This window comes from Elephas maximus, chromosome 2, assembly GCF_024166365.1.
Source record: "Elephas maximus indicus isolate mEleMax1 chromosome 2, mEleMax1 primary haplotype, whole genome shotgun sequence".
NCBI lineage: Eukaryota > Metazoa > Chordata > Mammalia > Proboscidea > Elephantidae > Elephas > Elephas maximus.
The window spans coordinates 69,977,357-69,999,001 of NC_064820.1; the positions used below are offsets into that span (position 1 = coordinate 69,977,357).

The 21,645-nt window shown below is 39.3% G+C and overlaps 1 protein-coding gene across 2 annotated transcripts in view; it reads right to left on the reverse strand.

Annotated features, from left to right (window-relative positions):
- Positions 1 to 21,645, reverse strand: part of ADAMTS6 (ADAM metallopeptidase with thrombospondin type 1 motif 6) — a 270,739-nt gene that overhangs the window by 5,483 nt on the left and 243,611 nt on the right. The window contains exons 22-23 of one of the 2 annotated variants that reach the window (XM_049864257.1): positions 12,698 to 12,874; positions 5,532 to 5,688 (exon numbers count right to left, since the gene is read on the reverse strand). In XM_049864257.1, the coding sequence (XP_049720214.1) occupies positions 5,532 to 5,688; positions 12,698 to 12,874 (334 nt within the window). Of the gene's footprint in view, positions 1 to 5,531; positions 5,689 to 12,618; positions 12,875 to 21,645 lie in introns of those variants that run through there. The other variant, XM_049864238.1, reaches the window with a different exon arrangement.

Sequence of the window (21,645 nt, forward strand, 5' to 3'; positions counted from 1 at the left end):
TTGAAGTGGCAAAGAAAAACTGGTCTTCCTCACCGTCTTGAAATCAAAGGCTTCAAATGACCTTTATTGTTCCTTTCAGTGAATTTAATACATTTGAGGCCACATTCAAACCCAAATTCAGTAGCTGTTTTGTTCCAGGAATAATGGTATGAAATTTCTGGAGCTTCCCAGCTTCCCCAGACCCATTTACCTGAGAGAGATTGATACCCACCAAAGCCGCCCTCAGACAGCACAGGCCAGTAAACCAATGTACACCAACCACGCCTTTGCACGGTTGGCTACCAGCTCATGGCACACCATGAATCATTACCTGGCAGCAATAAATACTAGATGACAGAGTGTTTTGTGCTCCTGAGAAGCTGAAAAAACCCACCATATAAACTACAAGGGAACTTGAAACTAAATGAAAAATTAATAAAATGGCATTTTGGATAGAATTTCTGACCTTGAGTAGCAGGCTAGTTACATCTGCCATATGTGCTTTAAAAATTTTTTCTGAATAATATTTCAAATGCAGTGATATTCGTGTCTGTAATTCATTTTCAGTAGCAACACTGTGTTACCCTCATCAGTGCCAGTCTGTCAAGATCATGCCTGTAATGCTTCAACTCTTCACTGAAGGATTTTAGGAATTAAAAAAAAAAAAAAAAGCAGAGGTTGAACATGGAAAATTGTATCGCCCTTCTTCTTTGTCCTATTTCCCTCTCTTTATTTTTAGTTTCTTGATGCCCCACTTTTGATGCCTTTCTCTTACTACCCTTTGTTGCCTTAGCCAAGCCCAAGCCAAGCCCATTGCTATCAAGTCAACTCCAAATCATAGTGACCCTATAGGGGAGAGTAGAACTGCCCCATAGGGTTTCCAAGGAGCAGCTGGTAGATTCAAACTGCTGACCTTTTGGTTAGCAGGCGAGCTCTTAACCACTGCACCACCAGTGCTCCTTATTGCCTTAAACGCCCTCTATTTCTTTAATCTTTTGTCATTATTTTATCTTATTCAAATGCCATTATTTTATTATGCCTTTTGGGGACAAATGTATTTGCCATTGAGTGGATTCTGACTCATAGCGGCTCCATCCATGTAAGCAGAGTAGTATTTGCTACATAGGGTTTTCAAGGCTGTGACTTTTTGGAAGCAGATCAACAGGCCTATCTTCCAAGGCACCTCTGGGTGGATTCAAACCACCAACCTTTCGGCTAGTAGTAGAGCACTTAACTGTTTGTGCCACCCAGGGACTCCAATTTCCCTATAGGTACGTAGACACCTAAACTCCTTATTATGATTAATAGTACCCAGTTACCTACATCTGAAACCTGGGAGTCATCCTAAACACCACCATACCTCTTATCCCCCATTTAATTGTTCATTAGGTTATTTTTATTCTTCTTTTCATTTTATTCTCCCTCTCTTTTTTTTCCCCGATTCATCATCTTCCTTTTAATCTCTACTATATCTGCCCTAGTTAAAGTCTTCTTCTCTAGTCTGGTCTCTTAGGACAGTTTTCTAACTCTCCTCCCACACAAGGCTATCCTCCTTCTACCCCTTTACACTCTGCCATCCTGAGCATATCAATCCCCAGTTTACCTTCACTTGTTCCGTATAAGCCATGCTGGGCTTCTCTCCCAACCTCCCCTTAGTAGGGGGTATTCTTTCTCTCCCTTATCTGATTCCCACAAGCCACATCAGACCATTTTCCCTTTACTTTCATGCAATAGCCTCTTCTCTTTTGAAATCCATGTTTTCTGCTTATTCCATATCTCTATAGATAACAACTTATGATTCAGCTCAACTGTCTTATCCCCTTTTCCCCCAGGGCACACAACTGGGTTTTTCCAAGTACACATGAAGGCTGCTCACAGACTACTTCATCTGTGAAGCCTGCCTTGGTTGCCTTAAATTAAGAGTCATTGGTCCTTCTTCTGAGCTCCCTTATCATCTGAGCAAATTGCTCCACATAGCACATTCCACCTTGTCTTTTTTTTTTTTTTTTTCCTTTTCTTTTTAATTATCTGTCCTGTAAGACTATGAACTTATGAATGTATTTAAAATTTCCGTAGTGCATAGCAGAGGATGACCACAGCAAACATTTCAATAACTGGCTGTTGATTAAGTGAAGAAATAGTTTCAGGTGCTTACAAGCATTCACTGTATGCTACTGGGAAGATAAAGAACACACAAAACCAGTTGGGACAGACATTCTGTTTGTATTCTGAATCTAATTTTGAAAAAGAGAGCGATTCCTCTTTCTTTTCAATGAGTCAAGAGCTTTAGGGAATAACAATTCTAAGATTAGTCATCCTTTGTAGGATTAACAATATCCTAAAAGCTCCCTCCTTTACTGAGAAGGCTAAAAATATTGTCTTGTTTACTTCGGATTAATATTAATAAAAAGTGATTTGGCCAGGCAATGAAAGACCAAGAGGCATCCTCCAAATCATCCAAGAAACCTCATATTAACACCTATCTATTTTTTTAAAAATTTCTTTAAGATAGAAATACATGCAGTTGCAAATTATACTTTACCCACTGTGAAAATAGTATTGCATCTTCAGCTGCAAAGTTCATGTATAATAATTATCCACTATAGAGAAGCTTTTGGAGAAATTACTAAAATGGCCTAAAGTTAAGCTGTAAACATAACTTAGATATACACAATATTGTGGGCATATCAAAAAGCTAGCTCTTTCAGCAGTGACCAAGACTCAACATATTAAATTAGGCTGATGGCCACGCCAGAAGTGTCTCAACTTCATAACTGATTTGGTGTCAAAATTTCCTGCTTTAAAGAGTGAATTAGGAATAGCATTTAAATGTAGTTGAAACTGACATGCCTGTGGACTCTGGCAAATCTGGGTTCAAATCCTGACTCTACCACTTCCTAGTTTTGTAATTTGGATAAATTACTAACCATCTCTGTGCCTCAGTTTCCGTATCAGTAATACCAATTATCACAGAGTTCTTATCAGGATTATAGAAAATAATATATATAAATATGAGATATATAAGATAATATATGCTGTTGTTGTAGCTGCCACCAAGTCAGTTCTGACTCATGGTGACCCCATATGTGCAGAGTAGAACTACTTTATAGGGTTTTTAAGGCTGTGACCTTTCAGAAGCAGATCACCAGGCTTGTCTTCCAAGGCACCTCTGGGTGAATTTGAACCACCAATCTTTTGGGCGGTAGTCACCCAGGGACTAACTCTCACTTTCTCTCTCGATATATATATAAAGAGAGAGCCTAACATAAAGGTATATTTCCAGAATGTCCCTTACCAAAGAGAAAAAAAGAAGTTGATGGCATTAGAGCCAGAGATTTTGCAAATTAAATTGTGATTTTAAATTAACATAGAATGGGAATATACTTCTGTGAAATACTAAATTATACCTACAATAAGCCTATTGTGTTGAGGTGCATATATATTAAAAAGCAGACCATTTGCAAATGTGAGGTGCTCTGTCATCCTGACATACAAGATGACTGCTCGTCTTAAAATTAAATTCCTATGGAAACATTTTAAAATAGTGAATATGGTTTTTTTTTTTTTAAAGTTTCTCAAATTGGCTAAATCTGATCAAAAGAAAAACATCCTTTTTAATAGGTTTTTGAGCATATAATATTCACTTGAAAATTATTAACAAATAATTTGGTTATCTTTTCATGACAGTTCTTTTTTTCGTTTTGCTTCTTAAAACCCTATTGCTGGGTTTCTTACATAATTTAAACCTGTGGCTTCAGATATGGTTCATGTACACCTACTTGATCATGCCTCCGTTTTTATACGAGAGGACAGCCTGAACTTTCTGCCTGCCATATTTGTCTCTACCTCCCCATAGTGCCTTGTACATAGTAGGCATTCAGATGTTTCAAATGAATGCCTAAATGAATAAACAAAGTACATCTATTTAGGTGAAGGATAAGAAAATTCAGCATTTTGGCTGGCATCCACTGTTAATAAAAGGATTTCCCAATACACAAGGAGAAAAATACACAGAGTAAAGGAACATTTCAGAGACCAAAGACCTTTGTCTTCCTTTATAAACGGCTGCATAATAATCTTTTTCTACCTTTATACAATGAGAAAATCAGCACTTGAAACACCAATAGTTTCAAACATATGCTTTCATTATATGTATAACAGGCAGGAATTTTATCTTCATAATGGTAGTGGTCCATTGTCATATCCAAAAAGAAACAGAAGTTTTCGCTTTTAAGAGTGATCCATTAGGAATTGCCCCTCGATTCTAGTACAAGTTAAACATAGAACACTAGGTTGGATGTGACCTTTCAAATTATATACTCCAATCTTTTATTTTATAGTTAAGTAAACTTAGCCCCAGAGACTTAACAAGGGCATACAGTCAGTTAAAGAGTCAGGAGGAAACCTAGGTTTCCTGATTATTAGTCCATGCACTTCCCACTACACCATGCAGTGTTCACAAATGCTCTATATAAATTATACAACAAAGTGGGTAATGGGGCTCTTTAAACCCTGATGGGAGTGCCTGGGTGGTGCAAATGGCTAACGCTCAGCTGCTGAGTGAAAGGTTGGTGTTTTGAGTCTACCCAGTGTCAATCTGCTTCTGAAAATCATCTATTTAAGACAGGGAGCAAAGGCCCTGAGATCGGAGGGTGCCTGTTTGAGAAACAGTGAAGAAACTGATGTGGTAAGAGGAGAAGCAAGTAAAAGAGAAATAGGCTATACTATCAGGGAGGTAACAGGGGGTTCAGTGTGGAACCTAGAGACTTAGTAAGACAGAAAACAGAGAGGCCCCCAAATCTGCAAACAAAGTAACAAGAAATGGGCCAGGGCACAGAAACAAAGCCATTCCCCAGAACAATAGGGCAGGGTATCTAAAGATAGCCCACAAACTTCTTTAAGGTTGCCTTTCAGAAGCAGCTGGAGAAAACCTGGCCCACGGACATGCGCAGAACATCCACCAGTAACCACTGTGTGACCTTCCAGCAGGGGCAGTGAGGGGCTACAGCCCCAGCCAGGGAATCGAACCGGGGACCGAGAGACTGCGCAGGCGCAACACCCCGTAATAAGTCCTGCTATGAATTCCAGAGGCCTCTCAGACAGGAGCCATCTTTGAAAGCTGCTGCGAATGCACCATAGTTAACATATCCCCGCCTGTGCCTATGAATAAACATGAAGCTCTTCCCACCCAAGAACTTTTAAAAACTTGGGCTGGTCTTTTGTTCTGTGAGAAGGGGGTATGCATTGCTCTAGGCCCTCCTCGTCTCCACTTGCAAGGCTCTTCAATAAAGCTTTGCTCCTGTGGAAAACTAAGTGCCTCACCTAATCATTCTTGACCAGTGAGAGGCAAGAACCTTATTCCAGTAACATATTGACAGCCCTATGAAGCACAGTCCTACTCTTGACACACATGGGGTCACCATGAGTCAGAGTCAACATGATGGCAACTGGGCTTTTTCTTTTTTTTTTGAATTCTGGTGACCTGTATGCGGGCGTCACTGGAGTCTACAGTTGTGTTTGTGCTCCCAGGCCCCTTCTCCATGGAAACTCACCTTCAGTATTGGATATGGGGGTACTGTCACATTTGCTTTCACACTGCTGCATCGATGGAGGCCGAACAGTTTCTGGACAGTCACTAGATGCCTGTCCCGTGTAGGAGAGACATTGCACAGTCCGCATTTGCTGTCCAAGGCCGCACTGAGCAGAGCACTAAATCCAAAGACACAGGAAGAAATGAAACATCTCAACAATCTGGAGGAGGTAAATAAGACACTACATGCATTACCTTTTAAGATCATATGTCGTTCATCTTGGAGAAGTGTATGATTAGGTCATTCTACTATAGAATTAATTTGGAAACTCAAGGATTGTCTTGTTACCCTAGGAAATGGAAGCAATATAGTTCCCAGAAGACAACACAGGGGGATTTCTTGGGACATCACTCCAATAGTTCCAAGCAGGACTGGTGAACTCTAATGGGAGTATAATGAGAAAATTCTAATGATGAAGTGAAATAATCAGATTCTAGGGCTGGGGGATCACTGTTGTTCCCTATGTATTACAGGCTTGTGGGCAAATAACCTGATGGCTTATTGGAGTACTCTGTATCTTATAAAAATGTTAGTTCCATATAATAGCAGTGACTGCTTTGGGGCCTGGTGATGGGGCCAGTTTAAAATAAATAAATAAATAAGTGCCTCAATTTTTCCAAGGTATTGTCAGTTGCTGGAGAAGTGGCTCCTTCTCCTTTTTCTACTCAGGCAGTCTGACCTGAAGTTATCGTCTGTGTGGCTGATTCGCTGTCCAGGCTGAAGAGTGGAGCTGGGTCTATTCTTTGGGCCTGCCACCCAGAATACCAGAAAGCTTGTGAGAGCTGGGATCAAAGGGATGAGGAGTTAAGAGGTATCCAGACAGGGGATGATGATGTTTACCAGGTAAACTGACCAAAGCTCTGTTGGATTTGCTTGTGAAAACTCTCAAAGTACTTACAGGAGTTGCAAGGATATTCATAAAGACACTGTGATGGTTAATTTTATGTGTCAGTTTGGCTAGGTTATGGTGCTCAGTTGTTTGGCCAAAAACTAGCCTAGATGCTATAAATGAAGTAATTACATGTTTTTAAATCGGCTGGCCTTAAGTAAAGCAGATTATCCTCCATAATGTGGGTGGACCTCATCCAATCAGTTGAAGGCCTTAAGAGCAAAGGAGTTTTTCCCTAGGGAGTATTCTGCCTCCAGATGGTAAATAGACATTTTGCCAGAACTTGTCCATTCATCTCTTCCCATCATTTGACCAATGGATTTTGGGACACAGAATTGCAGCAATCTGGTCCCAGTCACCTGACATACAGATTTTGGGACATAAGAGCTTGGGAATCTCCAGCCTATCACCTGACCTATGGATTTTAGGACACGAGACTAACAGAATCTCTAGCCTGTTACCTGGCCTACAGATTTGGGACCTGCAAGCCCCCCAGAATCACATGAGCCAATTCCTTAAAATAAATCTCTCTCTCTCGATAGGTAGGGAGGTAGGTAGTTAGATAGCTAGATAGGTTGATAAAAACATACTACAGATATATCTTATTAGTTCTTTGTCTGTAGAGAACCCTAACACAGACACTATTTTATTTTTGTTTCTAATACAGAATGGCAAATAAATGTACCATAAAATTTATTAAAGCATCTTTGGAAATGTAATTTCACTGGTTATTTTGAGTTTTAGGAAACTGGATTGACAATGTAGGTGGGAAGAAAAACTTGACAACATTTAAAAGAAAAATGTCAAATTGACAGCTGTAAATTTGGTGAAATCACTAACATGTGAAAACTTTTAACTGGGCTTTATAAAACAGCACATTGAAACAAGGTATATACAAGGAAAGAAATGCCTACCTGGTTTAAAATAAAAATCACTTTTAATAAGTAATGGCAGGCCCAGATTATAAAATAACAACATCATACTGACTTACTATATTCCATTATGATTTATTTGGGTCTCAGGTATTAGAAAATGGCTGTGTTATAATCCACAAGGTTAATTATGAAACCAGAGGACATTGATTGGCTGGAAATTTACTTCCTGGAGCATTATTATTATTAACATTTTATTTAACAAATTAGTATCTCATCAAAAAAAAATTTTTCTACTTTTTATTAAAATTGTATAAACAAACACTGAGAAAAGAAGCTATTTAGTTTTTTTATTAATTTATTTTATTTTTATGGTTGTTGAAAATATACACAGCAGAACATATGTCAGTTCAATAGTTTCTACATGTACAATTCAGTGGCATTGATTAGACTGAGTTGTGCAAACATTCTCACCTGCCTTTTCTGAGTTTTTCCTCCTCATTAACATAAAATCATTGCCCCCTAAGTTTCCTAGCTAATCTTTCGAGTTGCTATTGTCAATATGATCCCATATAGATAGTTCTTAGAAGAGCATAATGCTGAAGGCCAAAGTTCTTTAATAGTTAAGCTAAACTAGCGTTTGGTTTTAGGAAGACTTCAGGGGTTTAAGGTTTAAGGATTATCTCAGGGCAATAGTTTTAGGAGTTCATCCAACCTTCATAGCTCCAGAAACTCTGGATCCTGTGAGAATTTGCAATTCTGTTCACATTTTTCCCCTTTTGATCAGGATTCTTCTGTAGAATCTTTGGTTGAAACGTTCAATAGTGGTAACTGGGCACCATCTGGTTCTTCTGGTCTCATGGCAAAGGAAGCGGTTGTTCATGGAGGCAATTAATCACACATTCCATATCCTCCTTCTATTTCTGACTCTCCTTTTTCCTCTGTTGCTCCAGGTGAATAGAGACCAGTTGTTGTACCTTTTTCATTCAAAAATTTTATACACAAATTGTTTTGTCATATTAGTTGCAATCCTTGCAACATGTCACCATTCTCCCCCTTTCCCTTTCCATCCCAGGTTCTCAGTGTCCATTCATTCAGTTTTCCTGTCCCCTTCTGGCTTGTCGTCTTTGCTTTTGGACAGGTGTTGCCCATTTGGTCTCGTATACTTGATTGAACTAAGAACACGTTCCTCACATGTGTTGTTTGTTTTAGGCCTGTCTAATCTTTGGCTAAAAGGTAAACTCTGGGAGTGGCTTCAGTTCTGAGTTAGCAGGGTGTCCAGGGGCCATAGTCTTGGGGGTTCCTTCAGTCACTGTAAGACCAGGAAGTCTGGTCTTTTTTTGTGAATTTGAATTTTGTTCTACATTTTAATCTCATTCTGCCTAGGACCCACTATTGTGATCCTTGTCGGAGAGATTGGTGGTGGTGACTGGACACCATCTAGTTCTTCTGGGCTCAGGCTGGTGGTGGCTGTGGTTCATGTGATCCTTTAGTTCTTTGGACCAATGTCTTCCTCATGCCTTTGGTTTTCTTCACTCTCTTTTGCTCCGAATGTGATGGGATCAATAGATGTATCTTAGACAGCTGCTCAAAAGATTTTAGGACTCCACACGCTACTCACTAAGATAGGATGTAGAATATTCTTAAATTCTTTATGAACTATGTTATGCCAATTGACCTAGATGTCCCTTGAGAACATGGTCCCCAGCCCTCAGCCTCAGTAACTCAGTCCCTCAAGGTGTTTGGATGTGTCTACGAAGCTTTTGTGACTTTGCCTTGCTCAAGTTTTGCTGACTTCCCCTATATTGTGTATTGTCTTTCCCTTCACCAAAGTTAACACTTGTCTACTATCTAGTTAGTAATTCCACCCCCAGCCCTCCCTCCCTCATAACCATCAAAGATTGTTTTTTTCTGTATGCAAATCTTTTCTTGGGTTTTTATAATAGTGGTCTCATACAATATTTGTCCTTTCATGATTCACTTATTTCACTCAATATAATGCCCTCCAAATTCATCCATGTTGTGAGATGTTTCACAGATTCATCATTGTTATTTATCACTGAGTAGTATTCCACTGGGTATATGTACCATAATTTGTTTAGCCATCCATCTGCTGATGGGCACTTAGGTTGTTTTCATCTTTTTGCTATTGTGAATAGTGCTGCAATGAACATGGGTGTGTATATGTTTATTTTTGTGGTGGTTCTTATTTCTCTAGGATATATTCCTAGGAGTGGGATTGCTGGATCATATGGTATTTCTATTTCTAGCTTTTTAAGGAGGTGCCATATAATTTTCTATAGTAGTTGTGCCATTTTACATTCCTACCAACAATGCACAGGCGTTGTTTCCCTGCAGCTTCTCCAACATTTGTTATTTTCTGTTTTTTTGGTTAGTGCCAGTAATGTTGGGGTGAGATAATATCTCATTGTAGTTTTGATTTGCATTTCTCTAATGGCTAATGATTGTGAGTATTTCCTCATGTGTCTGTTAGCCGCCTGAATGTCTTCTTTGGTGAAGCACCTGTTCATATGCTTTGCCCATTTTTTAATTGGGTTATTTGTCTTTTTGTTGTTGAGGTGGTGAAGTGTTCTATAGATTTTAGAGATTATACACGTGTTGGATATTTCGTAGCCCAAATTTTTTTACTAGTCTGTAGGTTCTCTTTTTACTCTTTTGGTGAAGTCTTTTGATAAGCGTAATTGTTTAATTTTTAGGAGCTCCCAGTTATCTAGTTTATCTTCTGGTATTTGTGCATTGTTTGTATTTGTGCATTGTTAGGTTTATATTGTATTTATGCCATGTATTAGGGCCCCTAACATTGTCCGTCTTTTGTCTTTCATGATCTTTATTGTTTTAGGTTTTTGATCCATTTGAGTTAGTTTTTACGTATGATGCGAGGTATGGGTCCTGTTTGATTTCTTCACAGATGGACATCCAGTTTTGCCAGTACCATCTGTTAAAAAGACTATCTTTTCCCCTTGAATGGACTTTGTTCCTTTGGAAAAGATCAGCTGACCATAGGTGGATGGATTTACATCTGGGTTCTTGATTCTGTTCCCATTGGTCTACATGTCTGTCATTGTACCAGTACCAGAGTGTTTTTGACTACTGTGGCTGTATAGTAGGTTCTGAGATCAGGTAGTATGAGGCCCCCTACTTTGTTCTTTTTCTCCAATAATGCTTTGCTTATCCAGAGCCTCTTTCCTTTCCATATAAAGTTGGTTGTTAGTTCTTCCATCTAGTGAAAGAATGCTGTTGGTGTTTGGATCGGGATTGCATTATATCTGCAGTTTGCTTTGGGTAGGATTGACATTTTCACAATATTGAGTCCTAGAGCATTATTTTTAAAGTAATCCCAATATAATTCTTCTTTGACATTCAAAAGAACAGTATTTAATTTTCCTTTTATCAAAAACACTCTACTGCTAACCAAAAGGGTGGCTGTTTGAAACCACCGCAGCTCCTCGGGAGAAAGATGTGGCAATCTGCTTCTGTAAAGATTTATAGCCTCCCAAACTCTATGGGCTCACTATGATTCAGAATTGACTTAACAGTAGTGTGTTTGATTTTTTGGTTTTTCTATCAAAATATACTAAGTTGTTTTTAAAGATTTTAAGGTGGGCAAGTGCAAGGTAACACAATTTAAAAGTAAATAAGAAAGAAGAAAGAAAAAATAGAAATTGAAACATAAAATGGAAATGAATCAAATATAAAAATAGATACCAAAAGTCCTATGCACTTGCTTCCCAATTCATAATGTATATCAGATAAAAATCAATTGCAGGTTAAACCTTAATAACACTTCAAAGATTATCAGTCTCCTGATCAGATTAATTTTTTTTTAATTAATTTTTATTAAGCTTCAAGTGAACATTTACCATTCCAATCAGTCTGTCACATGTAGGTTTACATACATCTTACTCCCTTCTCCCACTTGCTCTCCCCCTATTGAGTCAGCCCTTTCAGTCTCTCCTTTCGTGCCAATTTTGCCGTCTTCCCTCTCTCTCTATCTTCCCATCCCCCCTCCAGTCAAGAGTTGCCAACACACTCTCCAGTGTCCACCTGATTTAATTAGCTCTCTCTTCATCAGCATCTCTCTCCCCGCCACTGACCAGTCCTTTTCATGCCTGATGATTTGTCTTCGGGGATGGTTCCTGTCCTGTGTCATCAGGCGTTCTGGGGAGCATTGTCTCTGGGATTCCTCTAGTCTCAATCATACCATTAGGTATGTTCTTTTCATGAGAATTTGGGGTCTGTATCCCATTTGTCTCCTGCTCCCTCAGGAGTTGTCTGTTGTGTTCCCTGACAGGGCAGACATCGATTATGGCCGGGCACCAACTAGTTCTTCTGGTCTCAGGATAATGTAGGTCTCTGGTCAGATTAATTTTTTATTAAGAGGCATTATCTCTATTTTGCAAGTGAGAAAATTATGACAGTGCTGTTAACTGAGTTGTTCTTGAATTATTTGAGAGAGCTGGGAGTAGAGTCCAAAGTTTTGGTTGCTTCAAATCTCTGGCCATCTAGGTGATTTCTCTTTTAACTAAAAGTATTAGGATCCAAGGAGTAGATATAAATGGGAAGTATGTAGGTGTGAGAGAAGCGTGTCTGAGGAAGTGTGTGTGCCCAGGTGTGTCGCTGCTGTTTGTGCAATGTACCACACTCACATCATACCTAGATTTCTGTATGTCATTTCTCATCTCTTGAGCTCTTACAATGACTGTCATGGATTGAATTGTGTCCCCCCGCAATATGTGTCAACTTGGTTAGGCCATGATTCCCAGTATTGTGTGGTTGTCCTCCAATTTGTGATTGATGTAATTTCCCTATGTGTTATAAATCCTAATCTCTGCCTATGCTTAATGAGGCAAGATTTGATTATGTTAAAGAGGATTAGGGTGGGATGTAACACCCTTACCCAGGTCACATCCCTGATACAATGTACAAGGAGTTTCCCTGGGGTGTGGCCTGCACCACCTTTTATCTCTCAAGAGATAAAAGGAAAGGGAAGCAAGCACAGAGGAGGGACTTCATATCACCAAGAAACAAGAGCCAGGAGAGGAGCACGTCCTTTGGACCTGGGGTCCCTGCGCTGAAAAGCGCCTTGACCAGAGGAAGATTGATGACAAAGATCTTCCTCCAGAGCCAACAGAGAGAGAGAAGGTCTTCCCCTGGAGCCGACGACCTGAATTTGGATTTCTAGCCTACTAGACCGTGAGAGAAAAAACTTCTGTTTGTTAAAGCCATCCACTTGTGGTATTGCTGTTAGAGTAGCACTAGATGACTAAGACAATGACCAATCAGGAACCTCAGGTTTTTGCCCCAAGGTCCTGCTTCAGCAGCATCCCACGGTCCAATTGGCTTACCTGGCCCCAGTCTCCAGTCACCCAGCGAGGAGGAGGGCAGCGGCCCAGGCTGCAGCGGATGCGGACAGGCGGTTTGCTTTCCTCTGGGCACTGTGCAGCTGGGAATGTTTTAGAAAGGTCACTGCTCTTGCACACAACAATCCGATGCTTGAATCCTGGACCACATTTTGGAGTGCACTGGAAATAAAACAAATACTAATGAATAACGACAGTCTAAAGACAGAGGAACATTTGAGGGAAGTCTTTCTTGGAGTAAATGTGTATTTGAGTATACAATATACATACACATAAAATTCTAGGCAGTCTCTCAGATATGAAAATTCCTCAAGTTTTTTAAGCAGAAGTACTTTTATGTTTTCCCCAAGGTCTTTAAGAGCTAAACCCAATGTTTGCTTTTCTTGGCTAACTTATTTTCTTCTTTTACTGGGGGGTAGGTTTATTCCTCTATTCCTCCCTAAGCTTGGCCTCATTCAGCTGTGATAAGATGCTATTTTTTGGAACATGGAAAGATGCTATTTTTTGGAACATGGAATCCTTGGTTTCCTACTTACTGGGTGTGGTCTTCTGAAAAGAATTCTCATGTTATTCGTAGACCACAAGTACTTGTCTCCGTGAAGAAAGCTAGGGGTTGATTTCAGTGTGTATTCTTACAGTGTGGTAGCTAGGAATATATGGCCATGGGGGAAGGCTTATTATGTAGGAAATTTCTGTTCATCTGTTAATCATAATGAATGTGACTGCTCTTTAGAATTGGGCCTGACTGTTCTCCAGAATGAGGAAAGGTGCTTCTTCTTATGTCACAACCCTATTACTTGCCTCTTCTCCAGGCTAACTGGAGTGTTAGTACTCTGTTTCTGGAAGTCAGGCTTCCTGTTTAACATGGCTGACTGAAGCCTTCCGGCTTTCTCCCATGCATATCTGCACTCTTCCTTTCTTTAAAATCTGTATCTGCTCTGAATCAAGTGAGGACTTTACCTACAACATTTTGAAGCACTGTATCTGTCCCTTACGTTTAACAAACATTTCCAGATCTCCTACAGGAACTATGCTAGAAGACTAGTGGAATATAAAAATGAATAAGATATGTGAACACACAGTTAATGTTAAGTACCATAATAGAAGATATAAAAAAAAAAAATTTTTTTTTTAATATATAAATTCTTGTGTCATTAATCACCATCTGTCTGTTTACCAGTTATTTATATACATATCTTCTCATCCCAGCCAGACTATAAACTTCTTAAGATTGTGGTCCATTTCTGATTCATGTTTGTACCCCCTCTCAGTATCCAGCAGAAGGCTTTGTATAGGCACTCAATACATATACACTGTCCTTAAGCTGGGAAGATGATGGTCTTGATTCGCCATCAGGTGGGGATATCCCCAATATGTTCTTCTAGGAAGTGTGCTAGATCTGATATGGGGATGTCCAAGTGAACACTGTACACACCCCTGAATGGCTTTATCAGGGGCGGTCCTTGAGCCTGGTACATGTGGTAGTGAACGAGAAAAATATTAACATTTCTTCAAGGGAACATCAAGAATCCCATGCAAACTCTCCATTGCAATGTATGTAATAGCAATATACTTCTCCCTTTTTCTGGGCTGGGTTTTCTCTCAACTTAGAAAAAGATTCATTAAGATACATTTCAAAGGAGGATAATATACAGCTCTTTCTGATCAGGCTCCAGAAGAGGCTTCTGTCAGGTACCTAAAGAGCAAGAAGGAAATTCCTTTTCATAGCCAAATTAACTACCTTATTTCTTGCGACTGCCTCACTCTACCTATATAATCAATTACCACCTATTAACCCATTGCCGTTAAAAAAGATCCTATTAATCCAACTCCTAAATCTCTGTTTCTTGATTTCTCTCCAACTCCACTGCTATTAACCTTACTTCAGACAAACATGATTTCCCACACGAAGCAGTGGGTTTCTAATAGGTCTCCAGTTTCTTGCTCTTGCCTCACTCCAATCTACTCTCCTCTAAGCTTCAGTCAGAGGGATATTTCTAAAGCACAAATCTAATTATATCTCATCCTGATTTTGAAAAATCTTTCAATAGATCACTCCTCTCTTCAGGATAAAAACCCAAAATGACAATTAGATCCTGATAGTAAGGTTCTGCTTGCCTTTTCTGATTCATTTCCCTATATGCTAGCCATACTGAACAATTTTCAGTATTCCTTAGTGCTCTTTCATTGCCAGGCACAAAGCTAATGCTACTGCCACTGCTCGTCACTATTACCGCTATTACTACCACTACTACTAAAAACACTACTACTAGCTACCATTTAATAAATGCTATATTTAATACGGAAACCCTGGTGGCATAGTGGGTAAATGCTACGGCTGCTAATCAAAAAGTCGGCAGTTCGAATCCACCAGGTGCTCCTTGGAAACTCTACAGGGCAGTTCTACCGTGTCCTATAGAGTTGCTATGAGTTATGACTTGACGGAAACACTTTTTTTTTTAATGTTTAATAAACAAGGATTATTTATTTAAAACCCGTTGCCATTGAGTTGATTCTGACTCATAGCGATCCTATAGGACAGAGTAGAACTGCCCCATAGAATTTCCAAGGAGCACCTGGTAGATTCGAACTGCCAACCTTTTGGTTAGCAGCTGAGCTGTTAACCACTGCACCACCAGGGCTCCTATTATTGGTAGTAATAACAATAAAAACCAAACCAACCAATAGCCATCGAGTTGATTCCAACCCATAGCAACCCCAAAGGACAGAGTAGAACTGCCCCATCGGGTTTCCAAGGCTGTAATCTTTATGAAAGCTGACTGCCACACCTTTTTGGTGTGGAGTGGCTGGTGGGTTTCAAACTGCCGACCTTTTGGTTAGCAGCCAAGTAATCTAACCACTGTGTGACCAGGGTTCCTCAGTTATAATACCTACTACCTTACATTCCATTAGTGCTTCATAGTTCACAGAATATTTTCATATGCATTATGACACTTTACGACCTAGTCATTATCCATTTCTGTTATTACTTTTATTCATAGGCTGCTCTTAGCACTGGTGGAAACAAATTCACGAGAATACAAAATAAACGTTAATTAATTACTATAAAAAATAACTTGAAGAGAAGTTCAGGAGGATAGAAAGGCACTTCAAACTTTATGGGAGACAGGCAGAAACACACAGGATGTATAGGGAATTTAGTTTTAATATTTTGAGGCTAAGGAAACGTTTATTGAAAAATACACTTGTACTACTCCCCTGCCCCCTTCACATTTTAGAAACAAACATTTAGAAACAAAGCGTTGGGCTTATGTCCCTTGCTTATTCTAATATTCCAGTAGCGAGAAGCTTCTGCTATTATTTTAAGAATGTAGTAATATCTAGCAGTCTTTTCTAAGAGCATATGCCAAATCCTGCTATCAGGTGAGGCAGACAATGCAAGGACCGACCATTCATTCATCTCTGAGACATACCCAGGAAACCAAAAACAAAAAAAATAAGTAAAATTGATAATAATGTAAGATGATGATGATGATGAGAAGAAGAAAAAAAGGGAGAAGGAGAAGAAGAGAAAGGGGAAAGAAGAAGAAGAAGGGGAAGATGAAGAAGGAAGACAGAAACAGCAGCAGCACTAATATTTATTGTCAGGTACTATTCTAAGTCCTTTATGTGTAATAATCTACCTAATCCTCACAGAAATTTCACGACATATTATTATCACGCCCATTTTGCAGATGAGAAAACTGAAGCATAGAAAGGTACAGCTAAATCCAGATGACAGTTTTCTAAATAAAATTTTTATAAAATTTAAATAAAGAATTAAGTGTTAAAAGTAAAAAGGTGCAAATCCTCTGTGGGACAATATGTAGGTATATGCAAAGCTGAGCATACAATGACATCTACTGGGGCAAGAAATCATTTTAGAAAATTACAGCCAAAACTCTAAAAAGTAAGGCAAAGATACTACATCCTGTAGCAGCAGAGGTAGAGCGATATCAGTTGGATTCTTGAAACAGAGAGTGACTGAAAACTACATTTCTGCCATATCCTTATTCAATGAATACAGCAGCCCTGAGCCCTGCAGATCTAGCCACAAATAATACATGTCCGCAGCCAAAATCTCAACTCTGTTATCTACAAATATTGTGCTTCTTAAGGGTGACTGGAAACCCTGGTGGCATAATGGTTAAGTGCCACAGCTGCTAACCAAAAGGCTGGCAGTTCAAATCCACCAGGAGCTCCTTGGAAACTCTATGCGGCACTTCTACTCTGTCCTATAGGGTAGCTCTGAGTCGGAATCGACTCGACGGCAAAGGGTTTGGTTTTGGTAAGGGTGACTAGAAAATTAAATGCTTAAAAATTGCTTCAAAAAACTTGTAATGGCACAAGGGATGCCACTCACACCAGCTTCATTCAAAGGAAAACTCTATCCAGCAAATTCCCCAGCCTTAGTCAGCCATGTGCAAGCAGAGGTATCTTCAGTTTGTTTCTGTTTTTACTTCTTCGCTCTGCTTTTTTTAGCCTAAATTTCATCTTTGCCTCCCTTTTGCCTTCTGATAAATAAATGTATTTATTCATTTGGCTCTCACTTGTAAAGGATAGAAATATTAAAGTTTGGGGAGCCAGACTGAGCTCGCTCTGGGGAAGTGGGTTTAATTTATTTAGTCATAGAACCAGAGTGGAACTTCAAAAAAAAAAAAAAAAACCAAACCAAACCCAGTGCTGTCGAGTCGATTCCGACTCATAGCGATCTTATAAGACAGAGTCGAACCGCCCCACAGAGTTTCCAAGGAGCAGCTGGCGCGTTCAAACTGCCGACCCTTTGGTTAGCAGCCGTAGCACTGAGCCACTTCGCCACCAGGGTTTCCAGAGTGGAACTTAAGAGTAAGCAAAGTGGAGTCACAATTCTCAAACTGGACACAGCAGTCTGTTGTAGGTAGGATTTTTCTCCATCCTTCTTAAATAATGCTACCTAAAAGTAAGGCCTAGAAGTCATTCAGTATTATGCCAGTTACCCACTTATCCAAAAATTAAGTATAAGGAACAGGCCTTGTTAAATGGGTACTCTGTGGGAGTCAAAAGAAACTATTCTGATACATCAAAAGAATAGGCAGGACTGCTGGAGCCTAACCACAGTATGCAGTGATGCTTTTAAGAGCTACATGCCAAGGGAGGGCCAAAACAGAAAATCATTTAAAGTCCAAGATAACATAGATGATCCCAAGAGAAAGGAATAGATACTAGGAAATGAGAAAGCTGTGGGTTCATTAGTTTCACAAAAGGCTGCTGAGGAGCTATTTTCCACCAAGGTAATTTTTTTTTTCCATAAGTACCTCATGGGTTTCACTGATAGGGAAAATGGTTCCTGGCTTTGCAACAATGGAAATTTTATATCAGAGCTGCCACAAAGAAAAGGGAAAGGTCAAAGGGTAAATTCCTCTTGCTGCAACATATTTTCACCCTTTGAACCTCACCCTTGTGATCAGCAAAACTCAGACAGCTGATAGTTGGGACTGGGGAGGGAGCAAAAGGAGAGGAACAGAAAAAGGAAACTTTTCATGGGCATGTCAAAAGAAAGTTGTGTGAAAGACTTGCAAAAGGTTAATTGAAAGAGATTGTTGCTGCTCTTCAGAGGGGGACCTCCTCTTTTTTTAGTGGGAGGTGCTCCATCCCTCTGCCAACAGGTTGCTCGTTCGCACTTTGTTCTCTGCAGCTACTTGTACATTTATTTCACTTAAAGCTGTTTATTTATTTTTAACCTAGAGAAGAGGTGGGCTGCCTGGTAAAGTAAGGAAAAGGAAGTGTGTGATTCACCCTCCCCCCCCCCCACACCCCCTTTGGAAAATAAATGGTAGAGACTGTATGGGGAAAAAAAAAATCATCTCTTTTCTCTTGAGGAAACCCTGGTGGCATAGTGGTTAAGAGCTACAGCTGCTAACCAAAAGGTTGGCAGCTCAAATCCACCAGGCACTCCTTGAAAACACTATGGGGCAGGTCACCTCTGTCCTATAGGGTCACCTGAGTTGGAATCGACTCAACAGGTTTTGGTTTTCTCTTGAACAAAGAATGGAGATGATGGTAAAGATGAAGTTCAACTAGAATCTTTGAGACCATAACCACAGCATTTCTTCACCTATGCTTACCCCAGAATAGTTTTCTTTAGTTGTCTGTGGAGAGACAAGAGCAGTGACCAACCCTTTATTTGAGGTGGTGGTCCCAACATGTGCACTCCATCCAGTCATCACTACTTCTTTCCCCTAAGTTTTGAGTCAGCTATCTTAAAGAAGAGTAGAAATGTAATCATAAGCCCCCTTGGCTTAGACATAATCATCAAGCAGCTTCCAGGAGTGTCTGTGAGCTTCTTTAGAGCCATTTAAGCCAATCACTTCAGTGATTGACTAGGTAAGAGTCAAAATTCTAAGAACAGGGTAAGGGCAAAGAGGAACATGCGCTCCAATGATGTGGAAATACAACCTACAGAGATTAAATTCAGAAAAAAAAAATCCTAAAATGGTTATTGGAATGGAAGCATATCTGCAATATACATAGCTAGTTTTCAGGGTGCTTCTATTTAGTATTTATGTTAAAAATAAAATGATAACAGAAAAGTGTACACCAATGTGAAATGAGTCTGTGTATGGGGAGGTTTTATTTTAGTGATTGACAGGTATTTCTTCCAATTTCTGCTTATGAACTTGTCTAATTGTCTTCACTTTTTGGATAAGGAAAATGTGATATAAAGTTCTGTACTCAAGCCTTCTTATCATCAACCTCTACTTTATTCAATTCTTTCTCACATTTATTCTCTAAAACAAAACTTTTTATCCTACCCTACTTTTATCACATAAACTTTTTGAGTTTTTTTTTCCATTGTTTCTATTAGGAATACCTCTTCAGTTTCCCTGTTCTCTTCCCTACTTCAAATTCTACACTCCCTCAACATTCATTTTAATTCCCCTCAACTAAAAAGTCTTCTGATTCTACTCCACGGTACCCCGACCTCAGCACTGAATTTCTATATCACCCATATGTTTATACACCACAATCCACTGTTTCATTAAATACCGTCTTATATTTTTCTCTAGTTGTTTCATGGATATGTCTTATTTGCCTAAGCTTATAGGATACTTTCATATTCTCCATAGTGCCTAGCCCAGTGTCTTTAATGAGCACTTAATTAGTACTGACCTGATCTGAAACTGGAAACCCTGGTAGCACAGTGGTTGAGTAGTACAGCTGCCAACCTAAAGGTTGGCAGTTCGAATCTACCAGGCGCTCCTTGGAAACCATATGGGGCCGTTCTACTCTGTCCTATAGGGTCACTATTAGTCGAAATCGACTTGACAGCAACAGGTTTGGTTTTGATCTGAAACACTAAAACTGTTGCACATCTTCCACTGTGATCTTCCAATAACAAATTTGTTATCATTAGCAGTAGCTATTTATGGATTTCTATAAGGTTCTTGGGCACTGAATTGCAAGTAAAATAATTATTAAAATTTGTATAACTCTGTAGAATGTCTATTTTTTACCAACAGATTTTATCTTTCAAATGAACCTAGGAGTCAGTCTACCCATGCTAGGGAACAGAAGAATCCATACTGTTTTCCATAACAATTGCATGAGCAATACCAAGAATATCTCTACATTTGATTGAAACTGCAAATGAAAGTTAGGTAGGCAGAATGTAATTACTAAAGCTGGAGTATGACCAGGAAACTTGGGAGAATACTTCCAATTCCTGCCAGACATTCCAAGGATAACCACAACTGGTCAGAATCTCTGCTTCCATGTCCCATCTGAAATACAGTCCCTCTTTTAGCCCTGTGCCTTCAGCAAAATAAGGCCACTCAGGCAGTAAGATTTAGAGGGAAACAGTTATATCCAGAGGTTCCTAAAAAACAATACTTAATTTGTTTTTCTTGACAAACTGCTTAGCACATGAGGTTTTCAGGAAATAGCCAAAGCAGTACTATAATGTTTCCAGCAGTACATGTAAGAATCTGCAGTGCAGCCTGTTATGCTAACTTGAAGGAATTCTCTCTAGTTATATAGCCACATACTTACTCCTTTTAACATTAACCAGCACTACACAAGGAGTCAGATATCCTTTGGGAAATGTAGAGAATGGTGTAAGTGTGTTTGTCTCATGCATACTGGGGAGTCAAGAATTAAATCTTTCTAAGTACCTCTGAATTATATTAGATTCTTTTGTGACACATGTATGCCAGAAAAACATTATCTTATTAAGGTCTTCTTCACTGACCATGTAAGTGGAAGTAATGGTAAATTCTGAACAGCTCCATGTTTCTTTCCCAGGTACAATGGAAGCAATTATATTATGTATGTGTGTGCATAAACGTGTATACGGGTGTGTGTCATATATAGTCAGATCTGGTCTTAGTGTGCTGGTGCTCCAAACGTTCTTCTCATTATAACCTAGTGCAACATTGAAGGCCATATTTGCTATTTTGAAGATTCATTATTCTATAAACATTTGAGAGCTCATTGTATATGTTATTAGACGTTAAAGAACATGATTAAGTCCCCACTTTTATGGTGCTTACATTCTATGGGGTAAGTCAGGGTAGGGGGGAGAGAGAGAGGTATAGTTATCAAGCGATAATAAATCGATAGAGTCATATCTAGGAGTTATGTAGATAGTCTGTAACATTACTTGGAAAAAAAAAAAAGAACGTAAGTAATTTATGCCTTCGAAATGAGTTCCTAGGAAAGGGCCAGCTAGGTCTTCAATAAGTTCAGGGATCTTCCTTTCTTGACTCTCCTGAACTTCAGTTTTTAGTCACCTATCACTAATTCTGAGTCTGTGATGCTGCTTAAGAATAGTAAGGGGAAAAACCACTTAAATGAGCAATCACAATAATATTCTTTAAAATTCGCATTAGACTTATTTTTAATGAAACTGATGATCAGTTTCTCATTAATTTCCCTGACTCAAGAAACCCTTACTT